We start from the raw sequence: 25,764 nt of genomic DNA, 5'->3' as shown, positions 1-25,764 counted from the left end.
GGCTCAATGATAAGGTTTGCCATCCACTGTGGTTCTTAATATACATGATAAACAGTTGTGTATGTAAAATGAAGTCTCACACGTGAATGTGAAAGTCACATCAAACACTGCATTGTTATGAGGTTTTTGAAATTGGTCTTGTGCGGCATAGTGGCAAAGCAGTACAACAGAAAAATTACCCAAACAGCCAGGGTTTACTGTAAGGCCAGTCCAGTGGCAGATGGATTCAGCACATGTGCCCTCTGGTTGGTTTACAGCGTAGCAACTCAGGATTTAAAAAAATCCAAATTTCAACTGTTGAGGTCTTGACCAAAGACAAGTCTGTTGTCTTTCACTGTGAGTGTTGTTTCTTTCCACTAAACATGAAAGCTGTACAGTATGACTGTTGTTAAATCTATGATGAAGTAGTACCGATGCCAAAAAATGATTTGAATGTCTCATTGTTAGAAGAAAATGTTTTTATGCAAAACTTTTTTTTCAACACCAAAGCGCCACATGCCCACTATATTGCTTCAAACTAAGTACCTCAATAATGAAGTCAACTTTTTTGGTTCAGAATACCCCAGCCACTATCAGATGGGTTACTATGAACTTTAGTTCATTCTTCTGGGGACCATGAATGTCTTTGCTGATCCCTTAACTTTTCATGTAGCAACACCAGCAGATCAAAATTTTTCACTCAAGTTCCAGAAAAATGTATTCTCATGTAGTTGTTGAATTGGCATCAGATGGTTTTGAGATACTTGTAGTTGTATGAATGTGGCCTAATTACTCCAGATAAAAAACACATTTTTCCATATTTTTGTCCAATACTTTGTTACATGACCAAATAACTGCAAAACTAATGACATTTCCAGCAGTCTCAGCTGTACTTTGTATTTTGTGCTAAATGGTAAATGTTATCGTGCTGACATGCAAAGCTAAACTTTACTTGCCAATCATCTGGATGTTAACACAGTCACTGTGAGGATGATTTCAATTCAATTCAGTTCAATTTTATTTATATAGCGCCATATCCCAACAAAAGTCATCTCAAGGCACTTTTCATATAGAGCAGGTCTAGGACCATACTCTTTAAAATAGGTATTTACAGAGAGGTCCCCAACAAATCCCACCATGAGCAGCACTAGGCGACAGTGGCAAGGAAAAACTTCCTTTTAAGAGGCAGAAACCTCAAGCAGAACCGGACTCAGGGTGGGCGGCCATCTGCCTCGACCGATTTCACACTAAGATTACAGTTTAACTCAAATCACTGCTGTGCCTAAGAGTAGCTAGAGTCAGTTAGTTTTGTGGCAGTTTTGTTATCTGTTTAACAAAGAAAACTCACCAAATTAATTGGAATTTTGTCTCAACCCAAAGCAGTGATATGAGATCCTTGTTTGTATAAGGTTCATTTTAAAAAAGGGAAAGTTTTATATTTCCCTTTTTTTTAAAGGATAGGTAAACAAGACTTAGTATCTGACCAAGAATTTATTGCCATCTTGCTGGAGATGTATTTCAGTTGGTACCCAAAAATATATTATCATGTTGTGTTTTGTGTGTTTCGTATCTGGCATTGCTGCTCCATTTTCCCCTTAATTTCTGTTGTAGCTTCTTGTCCTATCAGTGGAAGTAAATGAGCCAAGCCTCCTTTCCTCCATCTCCTACATTTTCTGTCCTTTCAGACCCAAGGGCCAGTTTGAGTAATTGTAATTGACACATTGATCTAATAGGGCCATCATAATAGGCCTGTTACTGAGCTGGGGAATGGTGCTCGGCGTCACCTTAACATGTGCAAGGACTGACATCCCGCCATAATCCATAATGATAATTGTGATTTAGCCTTGCTTTCAACCTACGCCCCAACGTCCCCAGCATCAGGAAATCTTATTACATCTGACCCTGCATTGCCTCCATTAGAACTGGGTCATTTGTTAAAATACTGCAAAAGCAAAACAATTGAACCCTGTGCCATTTTGATTCTATAATAATGGGTTATGATTGTCCCTTTGAATCAATTCCAGAGGCCCATTTTTCGGGATGGAGCTTTGAATTGGATTGATCGGACTCTGATAATGCTGAAATCAATGATGTAGCCGCCTGAAAGTAAATTTGTCATCGGGTTAAATTTTTGTATTAATCTTAATGCCAGTACTCTTGATTGGTAATGGTAGCTCACATTGTGAGGACCTTTGAAATGTTGACAGACATTAACCATCAGGACAGAAAAATGAATCAGGGATTTTTCAAAACTTTTTGGCACTGTGCCTCTATGGCACCTATCTCCTTTGGTAAATATTCACTGGGACTGGAGGGAGAACACACTTGTTCTAACAGTACTGTTCACACAGTACACTGACATTCCTGGGACAATGTCTTATTGGCAGGCTTGGGCCTAGAGGTCTGAAGACTTGGTACCACTGCTGTCCAGGTTCTGGCTTGGGAAACGTACTATAGTAAAACACTAGTGTGTTTCTGTACATAAAGTTAAAGGTATGACACATACTCTCCCAAGAGGTTTAGCTCATGTATCAGTCATCACAGTGGTTATTGGGTATTGTTGTTGCAGTTATTTCATCTTGCTTCTCTGGGTGTGTGTTCCTGCCTTTGTCTACATTAAGAAAAATTTAGTGAGTATCGCCTCTGAAGTTTACTAACCTGTGTGTGTGTTAGCAGTGCTGGATGATGGTTTAATCACTGGCTGATGGAGTCCTGTTTGTGCCTGTGGCGTCAGCTGCAGCATGGAATCAAAGTCCTGTGTCAGCTCAGAGTATGATTCTTTGACAGCTGCGTGCCTAGTATCAGAGAGCGTTTCATTTGACTGCATTAAAACCATTTTGTAGGTGGAGCCTAAAGGTTATGACCTGCTGCTTTCTGTAACTGCAGTTATGTGGAAAGAATACTAATATGGGATTTTATGACAAGTCTTTTCAGTGCCATTCTTACAGTTAGATCGTTTACTTCTGAGGGAAGAGGGGCAGTTAATGTCACCTAATTGGCATTATAGCCCCTTTAATTCATTCAGCAAAATTAATTACATGTGTTCAGTGCTAATTAGCAAATGGCAACATGCTGACATGCTCAACTAAAGCCTCTTTTAAAAAGATATCCCACTATTTTGCCATTAAGAATGCCCCTGTAAGATAGCATGCTGGTATGGCAGAATCAGAGGCATGGCATAACATGTGACACAACAGCGTTGGCATGTGTCCTGCCATGCCAGCTCTCTCTTTTACAGAAGTCTACCCGATTACCTCCACTCCTTTCCAAATGGCAGAACAACAATGCCTCGCTATTCTATATTCATACTTTTTATACAGAATGACAGGGCAGAATAACAGCGTAACATTCCCATCGTGAACAGGATATATAAAAGGGGCTCAAAATAGGTAAGACTGTGAATAGTATACCTGCCAAACATCAGGATGATAATGTTGCTAGTAATTGTGAACACAATAGTGTGCTGACACTAGCATTTAGCTGAAAGTACTGCCGAGCCTCGCAGAGCTGTTAGCATGGCTGTATACTCTTAGTCTTGTTTTGACAAATGCAGTTTTTCATGTGAACTATGCCTTACAGAAGATTAAAAGTCCTAGCTAGATGTGAATCACTGAGGGTGGTAAGTAAATAAATAAATAAATAACTGCAGAGGTTTCTGTTTTTTCCCCTTTTTTATCCAAAAGTGCCTCCAGGAATTTAATGTCTTTGCTGCACTGTTATACTCTGATATACGTTATGAAGTAGCTAATTATCTCCACTGTTTGCCATTGGTACATCTCAAAGTGTGTGCATGTGTCAGAGCTTTGAATGGGAGAAGCAGATGTTTTTCCACCATAAAGAAGAAAAGGAGCAACAGTAGTGATTGGGAAGGCAGACAGACCTTGACACAGCAGACTCGGTCAGTGGAACAGGGTGTGCTGCAGGAATATTCAACATGGCTGAGGTCATCTGTGTCTTGTAGTGGATGAAAGTCTTCCCATTATGAGCTCGTCATTTGAATAATGTCCAGATTTCCCTCTGGGACTTGGCAATAGCTGTCCGCTGTTTAAACTTGTTATTTCCTAATGGTGTCTTGCACAGATTCTAGTCAGCGGGATGGGGGTTTCCTCATTGATCAAGTTGTCAAATCAAGCCCAACCTTCCTCTCTAACCTAACTATCACAATCTCTATATAATCAATGCTAGGGTGAAGCTGTTTTCTTGTTCTAGTATAGTATAGTACTTTGATCTTCATTGTAATTTTAAGATCCAGCCAGTGCCTCCTGAGTTTGTCCATGCTAAGACTGCTGGAGCATATAACTCTAGTGAGTATGCACAAGCAGACTAAATAGACTGTTGAAAGCACTTAGTTCTATGGCTCAAGAAACAGAACTAACACCACATTTCACCCCTGCATCCTCAGCCAACACGGCACCACAGGTCTCACCAAGGGTGAGAGAGAGTAGAAAACCGGTAGAGGCTGTCCTTGCAGACAGAGTGAAGGGCCACAGGGGACGGGTGGTAATGGTGGTGGTGCTCAGGGAGTCTTGCTTGATTAAGATTCATGTGATTCTTTGCCATCAGCTGCTGCCTGCTGTTGGGTAAGCTCCCTCATGTAACTCCCTTCTTTGCTTTGTTGATAGAAAGACTTCTAGTAAATGTGGTGCATGACAAAGCATTTCCCCTTGTGCCCTTCATTTTACTCCCTTTCACTTTGTGGACCCCCAGAAGGGGTAGGCCAAGGAGACATAGTGAAAACAAATACTGTACAAATTCTCCAGGGAGAGTTAATAAAAACAGTGTACAGATGGTTAGAGCAAAATGTAGCTTTATTTGCAATTTATAGGCAAGTGGTGTGATGTTCTCTTCTGACATTGTAGTTCAAATTTGTTAATTGCCAAATACTAGAAAACACAAGATAATTACTGAAAAAAGAATCAAAAGCAGAAATCAGAAATCAAAATCAGATCAGCCTTTTTGTGATTTACTTTTCCTGATCAACAGAGATAGTAGAAATTAATTGTTTATAGAATGTTGGGTACATATGTAAATTTTGTACTGAGTTGTAATACACACAACACAATCAAATACAGAGGTGCACTGCAAGTAGCACAACAGACATTGGAAGTGTCTCCAGAGGACACAAAAAACTTGAACCCAGCTGAGGTCCACTTGTTGTTTTGTGACTTTTGACGTTACTGAATTTGGTTGATTGTCCATGGTGTTGGAAAATTAGCTTTGGGTTTCTTTTAATGTCATGATTGAATGACTTGTATATTAATAATAATATCTGAATAATAACAATGTCCCCTGGAAACTCTTCCTTTGTCATCTGTGCTACTTGCAGCGTGCTTCTGTATTTGCTTGTGTTGTGAATATTTATGTGTGTTGTGCTCTCTTGGCGACTATATGGTGACAGTTGGAGGGTCACAGTTGCACATGTGAGAGACATTACCCATTACACTGCTGGTGTGTAGACGGCTGTTTTTAGGGGATATATGAAAAGAAGTGTGTTAAAGGTAAAACATGTTAAATTACTCTTTGGAAATAACAAATCAACAAGCTAGAGAAAAGCTGATATTGTAATATTGACACCAGAAGCTCTCTCATACATGATTTCCCCATAGTTTTATTTTGATACATATTTTAAATGTCGACTTAAAATTATTATTTAGATTTTATAAACCATCTCTGCTGGTTCCTATTTTAGTGTGTGTGTGTGTGTGTTAGTGTTAAGTTTTATCAATATTGCTTTTTTTTCTGTTTTCAGGACAAGCCCTCCCTACTGTTGTGCTGACCTGTATTCTCTACGGACAGGGGAAATGGTCAAATCAATTCAGTTCAAGACACCTATCTACGATCTCCACTGTAACAAACAGTATGTAGCACCAACTGATCTAAGTAAAAGTCATATTTTATGATACAAGTTTTTTTCTCTGAAGTAATTGACTGTTTTCTCCCTTTTCCAGTATTCTTGTTGTGAGCCTACAAGAAAAGATTGCGGCATTTGACAGCTGCACCTTCACTAAGAAGTTCTTTGTTACAAGTAAGGATTTAAGACTTATGGAGTTGGATTAGTTCATGTGTACCCCAAAGTAATAATCAAATTTATTTTGCAGTATGATACCGATTTTGAAATACATCTTTTGTGTCCTTGCTTTTTAGGGTTTTTTTTTAATCTGTTAGGGGTATTCATGTTAACTTTACACTCACTATCTTTATTGTTGAGATTCAGGGGAAGAAGAACTTGCACAAAACAGCATATATTGGGACAGCCAGCACTAGTGTCTTACAGCTTTCCAAATAATTTTTTTTTTTTTTTAATGAATGAGCACTTGTCTCTGAGTCTGACAGAAAGTAAACACAAAAATTTGCCACCTGGAATGGTCACTATGCTAATTTATATGGATCTACACCCACAGCAACTTGCTGGCTGATCTAATCACCCTGGTCATTCATCCACACACACCAGTTTGTTTACTTGTCACTGCTGTTATAATGTCTCCCTTGGACCTACTATAAAAAAGATTAAACAATAAAAATAATGTGACATCTTACATTAGTGTTATACAGGGTGATTAGGTCTGTTGGCACATCAGATGTAGATCTCTATAAGTTAGCCATAATGGCTGCTCCTAGCAGCTACATTCTGTGGATCCTTTGGATCAGACTCAGAGACAATCATTTTGAAATGTAGGTCCAACCCCCCCACCCCGGTGTCCCATACCATGAGCAGTAGTGCAAACAAATAGTGGCTGTTATGTAAGTTAACACTTACATTGTCAAGACATGACCAGTGCCAAACAAACACAAAGCAGATCATTGGTTATAATACAACCAGCTACCAAGGTCTGCTGTAGTGCAGTACACTCAAGCTTTGCATTGTGACTAAACTGCTTTTATCAAAACATGATGTGAAGTCCTCCATTTGAAACTTAACACAGGGAAACTGTTTACAACACAGCACTCATATCCTCCTGGCTGTACCTGCCATGTCTGCAGAAGGATGCTGTGAAAAAAAAGGCCAGACTGTATTACAAGGCCATTGCTGTCCACTTAAGTCATTGACTGGAGTAAACTGACCTTACTGGCTGGCTTTAATGTGTCTCCTCTTTGTCTGCCTGCCTTCCTTATCAGTGTCTGGGCCACAGGAAACCAAACATGCTCAATAGTTATTAATCGTTTCTAAATGCAGGGGCCTCCTCTTCATAACGTTGTTTGGTCTGTTTGGGCCTTAAAAGCAGTAAACAAAGGGTTCTGTGATGTGTGCAGAGCTCTGTGTTGGATGAGCCATTCTACTGTCGTATGTCCACTTCTCAAAGGATGTGATGCTAGAGATGTCATGTTTTTATGAGCACTTAAGGCTTGTCCCATGTTTATGTTCTTGCATTGCATTTAAGTGGTGTGTGCTATGTGCTGGGGCTCAGTTACATCCAGCAGCAAACCTCCTTTTTCTGTTCAGCTTGATTACATTGCTTTATCTACCTTGACTGAGTGAAACACCTAATAATGTTTGGTTTGGTAATGTTTTTGTTACAGTAAAAGGATGGTTTAATAATTATTGCTATTTCTTTGAAGCAAACTTATTATTGCCACTGCTCTGACTTTTCAGCCTTTTGGCCACACAAGGTCACACTTTGTGCTCTTGCTAGGTATCTAGGGCCTCAAATAATTGTACACTTCTTTTTGCTTTCTTTTTGCAACTCTCTCTAAATTGAATCACTTTGTGCACATATGTGTATCATAATGTTCAGCTTCCCCTCCTGAAACTTACAGTTTTAACAAGAGCTACAAGTTATAGTTTTTCTTAACAATTATTCCCAAATTCCAAAACACTTTGGAACTTACCCAGGTGTATGGTCTTTAAGGAAACTATGTTTGTGCAAAGCAATTTCAAGATATTCTCACCATTACCCTACACTGGCTTTACATTTGGAGCTGGATGATTTGATACCTCTATATGTCTCAGCTAATTCAATTTCTGATTTTCTTTATCATAGACGTGCCCTAACCCTGCTTTCTTTCCCTTTGATTCCACCCATCATGGTTGTTTCCCCTCCCCACTCAGCTCCCTGTTCCTCTGCTCTCCACCCAGGATGTCAAACACATGTTAGCTCACTGCCTGGGCTCCCCTTACCCTTGGAGAGGCACAAAAGGCTTCTCTGGTGCTACCAACAACCCTTGTGGCCTACCTCAATATCCTGGTCCCTGCCCCAACCCACCCCACCCTCCAACACAGCACACTACATTACTGTCTGCCTCCACCTCATCTGCTCCCAGAGCACTAAATTATTGTCAGCAAACCGTTTCTCCCACACCTCCATGCATTAACACAGTATGTGTGTGTGTGTGTGTGTGTGTGTGTGTGTGTGTGTGTGTGTGTGTGTGTGTGTGTGTGTGGAAGTGCATGCATATGTGTGTGGAAGTGTAACAAGGGCCCCTGTTCATGAACACAGCATGTGTGATCATTATTGGATCAACATTTTGCTGCTAGTATGTTTACGCATGCTGGAGCTTAGTTTTGGTGTTAGTCATAGATTGCTCTATGTTCTTGTTTGTCTTGTAGTTGTTTACCTCCACATCTGCTTGAGTGGGAGGAGAAAAATACGTTCTTATAATGTCTAAGACATTGTGAAAACTGGGTTTTACTTGTCATTTAGGGTTATTGGTCGCTATTTTTATTTCTATGGACAGTTGTGTTTGCGTGCGAATGTGTGCATGAGTGTTTGTGTGTGTCCCCACAGGGATTATTGTGCTGGTCAATCAGCAGAGGAGCCATTCACAAATTATTGGGTACCACAGTCTCCATTAGGTCATACTGTGCACACAGATGCACAGACACGTCACCCTCATTAGACTCCCATTTATCCTCCCAAGCAAAAGACTCCTCACAAACACATTAATGGTTTAAGATAGTTAAAGATGTACAGATGTACAGATTACAATGTTTATTTCTACTTCATTTCTACTGTAATTATCTTTGGTGCCCCTGTTAGTGTGGCTGTCTTTGTGTCTTTTCAGGCTGCTATCCCTGCCCTGGCCCCAGCCTTAATCCAATATCTCTGGGAAGCCGCTGGCTTGCCTATGCTGAGAACAAGGTAGTTTACGCACACACACACACACACACGCACACATGCATATATATATTAGGGATAGACCGATTATCGGTGCCGATATTTGGTTATTTTGGCTCTGATGCAGCCACGCCTCTCTGTCTGCAGTCACTACTCTGTCTCCAGCATTGTCCCACCCGCAGCACCATCTGATTGGTTACAAGCAGAGCCATGGCACGGGTAACAGCCAATCAGCAGTGAAAGCTGTGCATGCACAGTGCTCTTACACACGGCGGAGAGGAGAAAGTTTTGCCGGCTGGAGAGACTCCAGAGAGCAGATATATGTTTCTTTATTTCCTGTAGAAAACTTTAGGGAGCTATTTATTTGTTTAAGTTTTCATTTAACTTTATAAGACATATTACTGAGCCTGGGAGCTCCCTGTACTTTCTGTTAGAATTTTAAAACAAAAATGTTTATTGTCTAAGATAAAAAAAACCTTTAACATGTTGCAAATCTGAAAAACCATTTAATAAACCTATGCTTAAGAGCATTTAAACAAAGTTATGTGTTGGAGTTTGTATTATTCAAAATTTTGACGCCAATATTTTCACTTTTACTGCAAATGAATCTCGGCTCCAAATATTGGTTATCGGCCTCCTTGACTACTAATAATCGGTATTGGTATCGGCCCTGAAAAAACCATATCGGTCTATCTCTAATATATATATATGTACACACACACACACACACGCTTATCCATTGTGGCAATGCCTTATCAGAAAAGCAGCATATTTATTATCCAAAAAATGCATTTTTGTATCTATTTTCTGCCTCTTTAATCTCTCTGGATAAACAGCTCATTCCAAGAAGAGTCCACTGGAGATAACATTTTGAAAATCAACAGATGCACATGAGTTTTCTGTTCTCCACTGTTTAATGGGATTGTTAAGTATTTACAAAAACCAGAATGTTGTATTGCGCACTCTGTAATACATTTAATGCATAATAGTGTTTTAGTGCTGGCCCACTCAAGTAATTGACAGAAGGGGCCACTGTCTGTGTGCCTGCCTAAGGATTTCCAAAAATGACAAAATGTAGTAAGAGTAAGAGAAATACTGGGACAGAACCATTCAAGAGATATTGTATTTGATATTGTATTTCAAGTTTAATCAGTGTAGATTGGCAGTTTGGTTGTATAATGTTTCTCTGAAAGTCAATCAATTTCCCCCAAAGACTGAAGAGGGAAATCTTTTGGATGTCTAAAATCTAACTTAATTTTCCCTAATGCTCTCTCTTCATACATCGTCTGTGGACTCTGTGTCTTATATTCATCTGTAAATCTATGTTTTTGCAGTTGATAAGATGTCACCAGTCTCGTGGAGGAGCTTGCGGTGACAATGCACAGTCCTATACAGCTACAGTGATCAATGCTGCCAAAGTAAGCAACAATACATAGACACACAGACATCTCTCTCTCTCTCTAAACACACACACACACACACACACACACACACAAACGCAGAGCTTGATGCATATCTAGTGCTGGGGTCACAGTTTGATTTGTGTACAGTACAGCAGGAGACACAAAAGAAAAGCAGAAGTTAACATTTCTGTCAATATGTCAGCAATGCTCTATTGTCATTGCCATGAATTCTAAAGTTAAAAATTTCCATTAAGACACATGACTTAAATTAACCATTCGAGCCAGCAGTTACAGGTTTTCACACTTAGTTGAACAGTTTGTGTTTATACATACAAGCTCTGGAGGTCCATTCATCAGTGGTTAGAGCAACTGATGGGACACTGGGTAAATCCTGGATGACTGCAGCTTTTGTTGTTTATATCGGGCAGGTGCAAATAACTGACTGAAATGTTAGGCCTCAGAGAGTCCAGAGACATGCCCAATCTTATTTGAGCGTCTTCACACACTTTCTGCCTGATTCACTACTCAGTTTCTAGTGCAGCTGTAGGATTAAAAAAAAAAAATCCAATTTTTGGTTTGCCATTCATAGTTTTTCGTTTGCGCTTCTTCCAAACTGTCATATACTATAAGGAACTCTGGGAAAATATTTGGGCCAGTAACACTCCCGTTTTTATGCCAGTGTCGCAGTGCATTCACTTTGGTTGTCAGACAGAGGAGGGGACTAACAGAAGTTTAACCAGCTGAGACTGTCTACCACACTGCTTGTTATAAACAGCTATTTATATTTCTGGGCAGAAATTTAGCCATTGATCTGGTTGTAGTCTATCAGAAGGTCCTGTGGTCTGTCTGAGCCTTTGCTCAGATAAAAAAGCATATAGTACAGTATTTCAGGGTCTGTGTAGACCATCTGTAAATGTGCTGATATTGGATCCACCCGGCTTGCCTGGCTAACTGGTGCGGAGCTTATGAGACACTTCATCAACCTGCATATCTGTTTTTTTACCACTGTAATCTATTTTCCTCCAATGGTCTTGTCTCACTCATCTCCACAGGGGAGAGACTGTAAGATGGCTCACTAACAGCCAACAGCTCCCTTTGATACCAGATGATATTCATTCCTGGTCTAATTTAGCTACTTGCAAACACATACTAACTAGCTAGCTCCTCATATGGTTTTAGTCTGTTTCTCCATTCAGTCCCAGAGGAAGGGCTAATTGATTTACAAAGAGTAAGTGTATCCCTTCCCTACTTAATGAGTGCTAACAGCTAGTGTGAGAAGTCTTGTTAGTGGGATAACATCAAAAAAGACCACTGTGTCGCTAACAGATTAGGTGAGGGGTAGGCAGTGTTGGGGGGTACTGATATGCAGACAGGCAGTCTGCTTGCCTGCCCTCTCCTTGTTTAGGACCATATATCTCAATATGGATGACAAGGTATCTCCTTCTGGGTTGTGGCGCGACGCGCTGGCTCTTAGTGCTGACGTCCAGAGACATGGCAACAGAAATAAGGGATGGGGGAAGCATTAAAGTGTAATGGCTTTTGTTTTTAAGTAGGATAAAAGATTTGGTGCAACAGCTCTGACCAACTGGACTCCCTGTTCCAAATCTGCTCACCATAAATCATATCACTCACGTTGCCTGTCACTCCTGGGTGTATGATTTGAGAAAGCCCTTTCACAGAAATTGGATTGTAATTTGTTTAGATGGTGACATCAGTGTGTGTGTGAGTGTTCATGTGTTTTTCAGACATGATCTGCCTCCAGACTCCCCCTCTCACCAGCAGATCAATAGCCCCTGTTTGGACTACCACTAAGAACTCCACAACTGCAGTGATTAGAAAACACATTAGTGTTGATCAATTAGGAGCCAAACGCCTCACTTAATAATTGATGGCTCTTGTGGAATTTACACACACACACACAAATGCAGGCATATACAGGCGCACACAGGCAGCAGACACTGTTAGTGTGCCTGGCCAAGTGGCAAAGAGAGACAGTGGGTGATCCTCAGACCCAACAAACGTGAGGCGCCACACTCTATTGACAGGGCCGCCTAGTCTGAATGCCTGATTAGGCTCTCCGGGGCCCCTTTGGCGCTTACACACAGAGACACACAGTCACACACATTGGACTCCATTAGCCAAAGACAGTGTAGTAGGTGAGATAGACTCCACTTAAGCAGCACTATCCATTTCCCTCAATCGAGCAACAGAGGTGTGTTTGAGCCAGACACCCTGGCTGGGTCTTAAACGGACACAGAGGAGCCTCACACACACACACGCATACACACGGTTGTCTCTTGTGGCTACGGTGCTACAAGTCATCAGCACTACAAGTTATCAGCAGGCATCAAGTGAACATGATACATACACACACAGACACAGTATTGCATATACACCCGTGCACCTAGCAGCTCTCCCCCTTACATTCAATGCCAGTGAAGATTTCAAATGAAGTGAACTACAGAATACAGTATCACATATATGCAGAATATGTTATGTGGGAATATACTGCATTATATAAGGTGTTAAATTTTTAAGCACAAATCACATCACATTGTGAATTTCCCTTGTGGATTAATAAAGTATCTACCTAATCTAATCTAATCTAATCTAATCTAATCATTTTTTTTCTTCATTCTTCCAGACTTTAAAGACAGGCCTGACAATGGTGGGTAAAGTTGTCACCCAGTTAGCAGGCACAATACCAGCAGGCACTCCAGATGAGGAGGGCACACCTCACAGCACGAGCCGCCGTAGCCCCCACAGCCCTGGTGTGGTCACCATCATCGACACACACAGTGTTGGTGAGGGACAGGTTAGTACAGCTTTTTGCTTTTGCTTTTTTCAATGATTAGGTAATATTTGATTTGACACTGTGATTATGCTTTTGAAGTTGTCATGGGCATCAGATTGTTTAACCTCTGTGGACACCAAAACAGCATGAAGGCATATCATTATTTGGCATAACTCAGAAGTCATGAAATTTTACATCAATGTGACAGCAAGAACACAATAAACAGCACAGACTGGAAATGTACTAAATGGTCATGTACTTGGTATTGTCAGATTTAATTGCACGTTTGTAAGTGCAAATTTGTTTCAAGTATTTTAAATCAAAATGTCAAAGCAGAGAGATGAAATTCTTTTTATTGAGTGCACAACCTTGCTTTTTGTTTGTAAATCTGAAATGCTTTAAATGTCTATTTAACAGAAATGGCAGCTACTGGAAATGGCACTTGCTACCAATTTACAGATGAAGGTTTCATATGAAAAGTCAAGCAGTTTTGTTTTATATCACTTTTACTTAAACAGATATGTCAATGAAACCAATGGAAGATGTAAACCAGAATTTGTAAGTAAGTTTCTAAGTTACATCAGTCCAAATTAGGCGTTAATCACACAATGTTCATTGTTGTAGAGAAAATAGGTCATACTTTTGAGCGGGCTTGATTTTCATACTTTCAGATTCTACCATCGGCAAATTAGTTTCATAGGTGACCTATAAATGCACCTCAACAAGTCCTTCTAGCGTTGTGGAGGCAGCACTTGGCATATGAACACGGGAGAATTTGGACATCTGTGTCATTGACATTAACATTGGAACAACATTGAGTATACAGATGGGTGACAAATAAAAGGACAATTGTGACATAAATGTTCATACAGAGCATATGGTGTCACCAGTCCAACTGAACACCTATAGGAGATTCTCGAGCATTGTGTTCGACAGCGCCTCATCATCAAAACACCAAATGAGGGAATATAATTAGGAAAAATGCTGCTCCAGTAGAGTTCCATAGACTTTGAGATTCAGATTAGGATGGTTATAAGTTACCATAATAAACAGAATTCATACTATGTACATGAATATTTTTATTATTTCATATTAGTGCAAGTTACACTATCTGCACTATGTATAAGGCCTAGCCCTTGAGTTTCACTATGACTCTTGAATGGAGGTCTTGAAAGGGCAAGATAGATTAGGTTCTTGAAATCTTGACAGCCCCCCTCACTGGATCCTAGCACAACCTCAGACTGATACTGGTCTGAGCTCACTCAGTGTTCCCTTTTTGGATACTTCTTGGTGGTTTACCAGAAACTGTTACCAGGTGACCATCCTTGTTTAATTGAATGTCAGCTTTTTACTGGCTAGCCCTCTAAATGCTTACATTTCCCCCCAACTGGGCCCTTTATATACATAATGCATGGATACACACACACACACATACACACACACACGCACACACACCCACACCAAACACCAAACATTAAATTGGCATCAATTTGTTCTTGGCTTTTCCCTCTCTGGTCTTGTCATGTGTGACCCAGGTAAACATAATTTAGGTCTCTGCGGCTTGGTGGGAAACAGGAAAATCTCCAAGGTTGCAACCTTTTTTTCTGCACACTCAGGCTCATTTACCTCACTCTGCTCAACTTGCTGAAAGGTGTGACTTAGATTTGCTCCATATTTTAACAGCCAAGCTTTTAGCCACAACCCTGGCTGTTTTAGCAGCCCTGGTAGGATAGACGCTCTGTAAACAGTCAGCTCTTGGTCTGCATTGGCAGTAACTCACATGAAGGTCAAGAGTGCACCATATGTCAAATAGGACATTGACACTGCATTTATCCATTTTTATAAGTTTCCAGACATACACTGTATGCAAAAGAAGGATGCTTTAAAAATGATGCCAGGTGCATTAAGTGCATTAAACTGAACAAAAAAATCTAAATCAAAACAATATTTGTTGTGACCACCATTAACCTTTGAAACTGCACCAATTCTCCTGTGCTCATTTGCACAGTTTTTGTAGAGTTTGTTGGATGGTAGGTTGTTCCAAATGTCGCAGAGAACTTGATACAGTTCCTCTCTGGTTTTAGGCTGTTCTTCTGTGGGCTGTTTCAGTGTCTTCTGTCTCTTTATGTAACTCCACACTGACTCCATGATGCTGAAACCAGGGTTCTGTGGTTGCCAAACCATCTGTTACAGGACCGTTTGTCACTGTGGACCCCCTTTTGTCGTACCTGCCCTCTTACTCTGCTTACATATTATATATTCCCTTTCTCTTCTGTAGGGGAGCATTCCACTACATTACTTTCACTTTCAGCCATGCATGTTGCCACTTTACGTAGTAGATGGTAGAAATAGAATTAGAATTATAGTTTAAGTTAAAGTTACAGATAAAAAAGTCTTCGTTTGTTGTGTGTTTGTAATGAATTATTAGAATGCACAGACACCCTCTCAGATTGGTTGATGGGTGTTATTTTTATCTTTTGTCTTACTTTTTACGCTAAACATGGTAAAATCTAGTCCACAGTACAAAGGTGGGTAATTTTCGTAAGCATATTGTTCAACAGAGACCCATGCAGGTACATACACGCACTGAGCACACCTTTACACCTGCTTTTTCATGCAATTACCCAATCAATCAATCACCTGGCAGCAGTGCAGTGCATAAAATCATGCAGACACAGATCAGGAGCTTCAGTTAATGTTCACATTAAACATCAGAATGGAAAAAAAAAAGTGATCTCAGTGACTCCGACTGGCATGATGGTGCAAGGCGGGCTGGTATGAGTACTTCTAAAACTGCTGGAATTTTCACAGTCAGTGGTGGGAAAAACCGGTTGGAACCGACAGATTACAGTAACTCCGATTACCACTCTTTAAAACTGTGGTGAGCAGAAAAATATCTCAGACTGCACACTGCGTCCAACCTTGAGGTGGATGGGCTACATCAGCAGAAGATTAAGTCAGGTTCCATTCCTGTCATGAGCAGAAAGAGGCTGCAGTGGACACAGGCTCACCAAAACTGGACACTTGAAGACTGGAAAAACATAGCCTGGTCTGATGAATCTGGATTTCTGCTGAGGCATGCAGATGGTAGGGTCAGAATTTAGTGTCAACAGCGTGAATCCATACCAACCTGCCTTGTGTCAACAGTCCAAGCCAGTGGTGATGGTTGGGGGAATGCATTCTTGCCACATTTTGGGCTTCTTAATACCCATTGGCTATTTCTAGCATGATAATCCACCATGTCACGAAGCAAAAGTCATCTCAAACTGATTTTGATGATGATAATGATAATTAATTCAGTGAGCTTCAGTGGCCTCCTCAGTCACCAGATCTGAATCCAATAGAATGCCTTTGGAATGTGGTAGAACAGGAGATTGGCAGCATGAATGTGCAATTGACAAATCTGCAGAAATTATGTGATGCAGTCATGTCAACATGGACCAGAAACTCAAAGGAATGTTTGGAAATCCTGAGGCTGTTTTGAGAGCCCTATCCAGTATTAGTCCTATATTAGTATGGTGTTCCTAAACCAAAAAGGATTCTGAGAGTTTATTTCGGGATACAATAAATATACACGTACATTAGTATATCGTTATAACCCTGGTTGTAGTTTGAACCTTGCTTGCTTTAACAGGATCTACCTTAACGTCTACAGAAATGCTAAGAACTGTAATGCCCCCCGGCCACTCCAAACCATGATTAATCATAGTGCAGTAGCTGTCATGTTTTTAATGAGGCATGTTAGCATGAATAGTACAGTTTGTTAGTGATGTAGTCACCACACACATACTCACTGCCTTCTCCTTCCCTCTTACACAGTGACTGTAGCTGCCTTGTAGCCAGTGTATTGCTAGACCTAAACCGTCAGAAGCAGGCCTGCACTCTGTCACCAGCTGACACGCTGTAACCATACACTGGCTATAAACACTGACTAGGCCAGGAAGGCAGGGAGGCGAAAGCTAGGAGTGCAGGAGAAATGGAGAGTGAAGAGAGGAGTAGGAGACTACAAGATGGGGGTTCGGGATGTGAATTTTGGAGAAATGGGAAAGGGCAGAAAAATGATAGAGGTGAATTCCTGTGTTAGTTTGGTAGCTCAGGATATTCCCATCTCTCCAGGCTTAGAATTTCCTTATTTGGAACAGCAGCTTCATAACACACAAACGCTCACACACACACTCACACACTCACACACACACACATACACACACACATACTCATACTCTCCCCTGTGTAACAGGTTTGGTTCTCTTTTCAAAGAGCCCCAGCAGGATTCCCTTACAGAATAACATTGTCTGCCCTCAGCATAATAAAAGTGATCTGCTTCATGAGACCGGCCCATTTCCATTTTTCTGCTTAATTTTTTGCTTGTAGTCTCAAATGAAGCCCTTTACCTTGTAGAGTTGCGTTCTTGGTTGAACTAGTTACTATTTAAAATGCTCAGCCAGCCTCCCTCCCTCCATCATTAATGCAATACTGCAGCCAAATCTAACCCTGTGTATATGTTCTCTCTCACACACACACATTTGTGCACAAAGTGGCCTCATGTCTAGGGCTTATTTCTAATCTGTCTTTGTGACTAAAGGGGTTTCCTGCCAGTTCCTGGTCTCAGCTTTTTGCTAGATTTGTCCCAGTCTTGACAAAAGACTTCATACATTCATTTAGGAGTAGCCTCTAGTGTGTAGAGTGACTTACAATACAATTTCATTTTCTGAGGCAAGTTTCTGAAGTAACAAGCCAATGTCAGCTGATGCCAGTTTATGCCTGTTTACGGGAAAACCCGCTGTCATGGGGTATTGTCAAACCCACATGTGAAAAGCCACATCATTGCCAAAGTAAATTTGTCCATATTCTCGTCTCGGTTGTTGGATCATACTGCATCCTCACTGGTCTCAGCACAGCCTCTTAATGAAGGACCAGCACTTATAGGTTTAGTGATTCATAATTTCCTTGATGCAGCATTAAAGAGAGATTTTTAACAAAGTTTTTATTTTTTTTCTCTTCCTGCCTGTCAGGTAATATGCTAATTATTTTCTATCCACAAGAGGGCAATGGCACATCCAGAAATGAGTTCAAACTCCATGTCAAAGAACACTGCTGAGTGTGGTGATGATATCAGACCAAACCAAAATGTGAAGAGAAATTCTTGAGCTGGTGGGGTGGGGGGAAGTCCCATTCTGGGTTTAATGTTCATATTGTTAGAGAATGATTTGGACTTTTGTGTGTGCTGGCTGTGTGTGTGTGTTTGCGCGCGTGTATGTGTGCGTGTGCATGTGTGTGCGCGCTCATGTGTGTGTGTGTGTGTGTACACTACAGGTCTTGGTGAGTGAGGACTCGGATGGAGAGGGGGTGGTGGCTCACTTCCCAGCTCATGACAAACCCATATCCTGCATGCAATTCAACCCCAGTGGTAAGACACACTCGCACACCCACACACACAAACACATTTAATTTGTGGAAGGAGTTTGAATACTCAATGTAAGTTTGGTAGGCAAAAAGCAGGAGAGATAAATTTTCCTTGCACTTAAATGAGCGACTTACTGTGCTGTGTACTGTGTACTGTACTGTGCCTACTGTGTTAATTTACAGTCAGTAGAACAGTGCAACAAATCAATTTATCTGCATCTCCATTTCTGGCTCGATAATGCAATTTGATTAATGAGAGGGCTGATGGAAGATATTGACCAAAGATGATAGAAACGTCTTTCTCTTCTCTTCTCTTCTCTTTTCTTCTCTTCTTTTGCAAGGTTAGGTTTATTAACATTTCAATAGTACAATATCAAATATCTATAATGCAAAAGAGCTTTAAGTAATTGAACAAAACTTTGAAAAAGCATTGTGAATGGGCTTGTTTTGAATTATATGAGGTGACGTGTTGTCAAAGGCTCTGTGTGTAGAGAGCTGAAAATCCTTGTTATTACTGACACTTGGCCGATAAGTGAGCTTTTGCTCATGCACGTATTCACACTCTGTAAATAGGTGGGCATCCATAATGTTCTTACCTACCCTGTTAATATCTTTACCAGCCCTCAAGCAAAGATTAGCCAGGCAGTTGTATCTTGGCTACACTGCAGGTGTACAATGTTGGTTTGTTAGCCAGTGAAGTGATTATCAAATGGCAAGCTTGCCGTTTACTAGCCAGATTTGCCCCAGGAGTTTGGATAAATTAGCAGACGTTATCCACTCAACACAGTATTTTGTTACCGGTTTGTCCATGTTACACTATTTGTACTCTGCTGTGGCAGCGCAGAAGAGAGACTTTTATTGCGACAGGGCACTTAAAAGCGAGCATAGGTAGCTGGGCGAGCATAAGCAGCAGGGCACTTGGGAAGGAGCATAAATGTCACATCCTGAAAATTCACATACACACACCCTATAGACTGATTTCTTTACATAGAAATCAGTCTGCAGGGTGGTATAGGCAATGGAGACAGTTGAGTAATGGCTCACTTTTTATGTCATATTACAATCTTTTCACACGTTGGCAATAAAAAAGCCATTATGTAAATTGCTTCAAATTCTTCCATACAGTATCTTTCAATATGCCAGCACTTCCCTTTGTTTCCTCTTAACTCAGTTTGATGTCTCGAGCTGTCTTTATAGTGGCTTAACCATTGATCCATCTGTGAGACTTGTTTCAATCATACTAGTTAGCTTCACCACAGGCTTAACAAGTCTTACAGGTGGTGTGCCCAAACTAAGACATTGTTTTATACAAGACTTCTCCCCAACAGTTCCCCAGAACTGACGAGAACATAAATAAAAGTCAGGTTGCAGGACAGGTGAATGTACCAGTTTTACATGGTTAGTTTAGTTATTATGAGCTTGTAATGTACAGCTCAGACATTTCTTAATCTCAGGTCTCTACATGTTGTCCCAGTCCACTTAGTATGTGCAAACAAAATATACTTTTTTTGCCATAGCCTCAAAGCAAAATTAGCAATTAAAGAGAAATTAAACAATAAATACTTTTATTTAATATTTTGTTCATTTATTTGTTTAAAAGGAGGGGCAGACAATCAGTATAATCATAGTTGGCCTGTGTTACACATGATGTGTTGTACAAATGATGTGTTGGTCATCTGTGCAGGTTACTGTATATATATATATGACATTAGCTGGCAGCTTACTGTAAGAGAGGTATTACATATAAATGCAGTAACCCTCATCATTATGTTTGTTCTAAATGTTTAGTTACTGTACATAATTGTTCTTGTTGTATTTGTATCTAGGGTTTGGAGGATTACTTCTATCACCTATTTCCAATTAAATTCTTGTTAAATAGAGGCCATTCAAGTGACCAACTGGTCCTTGAGACATCTAAAAATCTATTCACTATGCTGATTACTAATAGAGTAAATTTATCTGTGTGAGCCTTTTACTCTGATATTTCCTTTCCCACTTTCTTAGTGTTGCTGATCTTCAATCCCCAAAAAGATAAAGACAATAGATGCTTTGTAAGTGTGAACAGGCTACTTTGTCAGTCTCTGTGTTGAATGCGTTAGCTTGTGTCTGTCCCTGTTACTCCTGTGGTTGTTCATGTATTTTATGCCATGTGTATTGTGTGTGCATGTGCAGTTAATAAAGGAGCTGTTGAGTGATGGCTCTCACCCCATGACCTCCAAACCCCAAGAATCTTTCAGTTATCTAGACTTATTACTAAACTCGGCATCTGAGCAGGAACAGGATGATAATGAAGACAAGGACAGTCAAGGCATGGTTGTCTAGACCCCATCTTCTTCCATTCACCTCACCAAAAATCACATACAAAACACAACGCACTACAGTATGATTGATGGCACAAAATCTACTAAAGGTACATTGAAGTACTAAAAAAGTGCTTAGGAAATGTTTTCTTTCCAACAATCAAGAAGGTTAACCCTTTCAGATCTAAACATAGTGCTAGAAGTTTAAACAATTATGGTTATGTTATGCTATGTTATGCAGAAGATGTTGTTTCTTCACTCAACCATGTAGGCTGTACTTGGATATTTATTCATGGAGAGACAATGCTCAAAAGGGAAGTTCAGAGTAGTGGTCTTCCAATTGCTCTAAAGAACAGTCATGCACACAGATATGTTGAGTTGCCAACACTGCAACAGTTTTTATACACTTTTGGTAACTAGTTTCTCTGTATTTGAGAGTTGTAAGTAACATTAAAATTTGCCTTTATGGTTGGATGTGCAATTCAGAGAAGGACATTTGTTAAAGGATAGGTTCACAATTTTTCAGGTCTGTCTTGAAACAATAGTCAGGTTCAACATTTAATAAACATTTCAACAGATTTTGCTTGCTGTAATCGTTCCTCCTGTTCATCCTGGCCCTGAAGAGATCTGTTCCCAAATCAATTTCAGTCTAAGTGGTGCCTGACAAAATTCCTAGTTCTTGTTCTGTTTAAAAATACTTTCCGCCTGAAGCTAATATGAGGCTTCAGCAGTCTGTTTCCAACACATTTAGACATGTGTTTTTAGTACAAAATTCCATATTTGTGTTACTGTACTTCCACCATAGCTCAGCAAGAAAAACAAAAAACAAAAACACTATCAATAGAGGCACAATTTGCTAGTGAACTACAACAAACATCTAACAGGGTGATCAAAACATAGCTGAAAATGAAATGATTGCTACATGGTTTGCTACAGGTGGCTAGCCCAGACCAAATTCTCTTTAATTAATTAATTTAAACAAATAAGTGTGATTCATGGTGTCATCAATGACGTCCATGTCTTTTTAAATAATCCTTTTCTCCTTTAACATCCTAGCTGGGCTGCAGTGCATCTGGAAGTTAGTTTCAGTGTATTGTTAGATGCTGAGTCAGCGAGCTGACAGATTCCCCTGTGACACTTTCCACAGGGAACAGGCAACTTCAAGATTCCAAACACGCTTTTAATCTTTCTGACTCATTTACTCTAAGCCAAATCTAAAGGACTAATAAATGTTTAAATCATGACCAAAAACAGCACCAGGAGAGTAGCCCAAAAACACAGATTTCGCCCTTTTTTCATTGCAGTTAGGGCATGTAATGAGATTAGGATGAATCTTAACACAAGCATAGAAAGTCGTCTTTTCCACTGTTGTGAATGCAGGACTCCTTTCATCGTTGTTTATTCTTTTATCCATTTTCATTTCCAAACTGCCTGTTGTGGAGTGTCCCATAATTAGAGGCCTCTTGATTTGATCAGAACCCAAATCCTGAGTGACGGGATCATTGGTCTGGCTCTAAGCGAACTCCAAGGAGTTAGGGGAAGTGACTTTTACTGAACTACCTTCCTGGCCCTACTGATGTTCCCTTCACAGTGGTCAAGCTCAACATGGCAGAAACAAGAAAGATAGACTTACCAGGAAACAATGATATGACTCAAACAGAGCCTGGAAAGCCCTGAAGTTTTGGCTGGGAAGAGTTATGTAAGAAACCCCAATGGCTTGTGTGTGTTGGAGGCTCTACAGAAGGCGGACTGGTGGCCGCCAGTTCTTGGTGTGGCGGCTGGCGCTTTGCGGTGCTTCAGTGGATCTGTGGATCTATTCCTAGTGGTGTAATTAGAGGGACGCAGATGAAGTGCAGTGGCAAAGCACTCTCTTTAACAGCTGCAATGTGTGTGTGCTTGTTTTCTTTCTCGTCTCGTCCTCTTCACTCGTCCTTAACGATCCTTGACTTGATTAATAGGTACGATGCCAAGGTCAAAATACACTCATGTTTTGATGGCAGATATACTGTCCAACAACTTGTGCATTTCTTTTGACTATGAGTGGCACTAGATGGAGTGATTGATCTAGCAACCATACAAGGCAGCACCCTCTGATTTTTATTCTCTCAGCACTCTCTTCAGTCCTACTCTATCTGATAAAGATCAAGTATTGCAGTGTTGGAAGAAGTGTTCAGATACCGAGTAAAGCAAACACATTCATTACCTTACTACATCAATAGCCACATATTAAAAAGGGTTTAATTTCCACCTGGGTTGGGGTGCACATGTTCCCCTTGACTTTCCAAATCCTACTTTTGTCTCTTCCAATTTTAGATTTTATATATTTCCCCACCCTCTAATAGATGGAGGATCTTTTGGACCAAGTGCTGCCTGAGAGGAAACTGTACAGACCTTTCTCAGTCTTTTTTGCATACATTTCCGAGTAAAACATCAGTAAGATTAAATAGGATACCATTACACTGTATTTCTTTTTTCTTTTTCTTAGACTGTAGTTTTTATGGAAAGCATACAATTGTAGTAATGCAATAAATAAACAGTGTTTTATAGTTTATTACACTCATGTATTTTCTTTGACCATAGAGAGATGATCTCATGTGAAAAAAAATCTCTCTGCACTTGCGCTGTTGTGAGCCTTGTGCCTAGCCTTTACTTTAGCTTTTAAAGATAGCATTCAATTCAGACTTGTACCATATTTAAAGTGTTGTGAAATGCTGGTCCAATGGAATACAATTGCTCTCATGACTTTCAAAATAAATATTATCCAGCCACTTATTCATACATGAGCAATTGGTCTCACATTTACATAAAGAGGTGCATGTGTGAAAGGGTCTTAATCTGCAAAATAACTATCTAACAAATGTAATGGAGTAAAAAGTACAGAATTTCATCTTAAAATGTAATGGAGTAGAAGTATAAAGTAGCAGAACAATATTCAATATAGTTGCGATATATGTAGATCAAAAATGTACAGTACTTGATTTAGAATTTTGTTACTATGTTTCCACCACTGTAGACAAGTAATTGTTTGGTCAGCTTCTCTGAAACCCAGAACATTGTTTTATCAGGCAATCCTTTGTCCTAGAAATTACGTTACTATATTACAGAATAGTTTTCCCAACATCCAATGTCCACATTATGTTGATAGAAAATGTAATCTAGTCTCTGCCTGCCTGTACTTTGACCATTAATCAGTTAGATATTTGTGTTTAAGCTGTATGCAGGTATAATTCACCCTTGTGCAGCCTGCAGTCTCTTTTATTACCTTTTTCAGTCTCACAAAACCCATAAGGCTGCCACAGATTCACAACTTGATTTTTGTGCAGCTATTTAAATGTTCTGAATATGGAAGTCTTGAATACCCCATCAAAGCCAGGAGTAATGGCGGATGAATCAAGACTGAATCTCTCTCCACACGGAACTGTCCCATAAACCATATCCCTGGTTTAGTAACAGGCCAGTCTAATGAATAGCTTGGCCCGTTGAGCCTGACCATTGAGGCAGCTGTGCCATGAAGGCAGCTCTCCATGGTGTAATAACTCTGTCTCTCCATCTTACTGATGTGTGAAAGAAACCAGGCCGTCGCCGAAAAACCCTGGACCCACACGCACATGTTGAACACGAGGGGAATTCCCACACACAAGCAGCTTCACTCAGCCACACATTTATAGCCACACATTTAGCATGGATTGAGTTGTGTCTTCACACCAAGATAGTAATTAGCACTCACAGCCTGCTCTGATGTGATTTACAACTGCTGCTTTTCAGTATTTTGACTGGGGACAACGTGGGTTGTTCTTTCAACCCAATTTTTGTTAGACTATTGTTTTTCTGTGATCATGATGATGGTAATGGTAATCATTATGCTTCCATTTTTAGTGTTAAAGGAGTTATCAAAGTTTGGGCTGGTACCTCAGCTGTGTTTACAGTTTTGTAAAAGTTAGTAGTAATCTGTGCTTGCAATGCAAGCAGAGAATGGGTTTTACCTGTTTGGCTTCATAGAGGTTTCCCTACCCTCTAATGGGTGGAGGATTTTGGGACCAAATCCAACCTGGGAGGAAGCTGTACAGACCCTATTTAGTGCTGAAAAAGCACTCCCGCTTGTTGTTAATGATTTTAAGGTAAAACATAACAATTTAATCCACATTTTTCTAGATTTTTAAAAATTACCCAATTCTACAGTATCGAACGGGCTATTGAGCACAATCAGAAAGCACTCTGCTCTATGTGACCTATGACCTTTACTGCTTACTTTTTTCAAGTTACTTATCAAGGTTATAAGTTACATTTTTCTAACTTCCTGGCCAAGAACCAGAAGTGATCCACAGAAACTGTGTTTGTGGGGCACAAGGACAAATGATTATTCAAAAAAGCTAAATTGTAATTAAATAGCTCAATAGGACAATATAGGTTACTCCATGCACACTCCATTTGTTGGGCAGTCTTGTCAAAGTAAAACATTTTTGAAGTATTCAGAAATGACTTTGATAATTTTGATAAAAAAGAGCTAAAAGATTTCTTAATGTTATTCATTTGAATCTAATTATTGTCAGGAAACTCAAATGGATTCACAGACACAGGCTGCATTCAGTATTGGTAAATCTGATGGTGTAATTGTCATCAAGTACTATCTTCCTGTTGAATAGCCCTGAAATGCTGTTTTAGAGTGTGAGTGTGTGTGTGTGTGTGTGTTTTGTCTGTAGCCTCTGTAGATGCACTGTAAACAGCATTTCAGCTACATAAGAAATACAATTGTACAAAATCATGTACTGCCATACTATCTAACTCAGGTTATCAAAAAGAAAACTAAATGTATGAAATGTTAGCCATGTCAG

General features: G+C 40.0%; 1 protein-coding gene across 4 annotated transcripts in view; it reads left to right on the top strand.

Annotated features, from left to right (window-relative positions):
• The window catches only part of bcas3 (BCAS3 microtubule associated cell migration factor), a 313,902-nt gene that overhangs the window by 29,936 nt on the left and 258,202 nt on the right, over positions 1–25,764 (top strand). For all 4 annotated transcript variants that reach the window (XM_018701002.1, XM_018700994.1, XM_018701022.2 and 1 more), the window contains exons 8-13: positions 5,729–5,836; positions 5,928–6,004; positions 8,980–9,056; positions 10,367–10,450; positions 13,080–13,250; positions 18,543–18,636. In XM_018701002.1, coding sequence (XP_018556518.1) covers positions 5,729–5,836; positions 5,928–6,004; positions 8,980–9,056; positions 10,367–10,450; positions 13,080–13,250; positions 18,543–18,636 — 611 coding nt within the window. The remainder of the gene's footprint in view (positions 1–5,728; positions 5,837–5,927; positions 6,005–8,979; positions 9,057–10,366; positions 10,451–13,079; positions 13,251–18,542; positions 18,637–25,764) is intronic.

The sequence above is a fragment of the Lates calcarifer genome, linkage group LG21 (genome assembly GCF_001640805.2).
Source record: "Lates calcarifer isolate ASB-BC8 linkage group LG21, TLL_Latcal_v3, whole genome shotgun sequence".
Taxonomy (NCBI): Eukaryota; Metazoa; Chordata; class Actinopteri; family Centropomidae; genus Lates; species Lates calcarifer.
The sequence above is the reverse complement of the archived record's forward strand: the minus strand, read 5'-3'. Positions and strand labels throughout refer to the sequence as shown.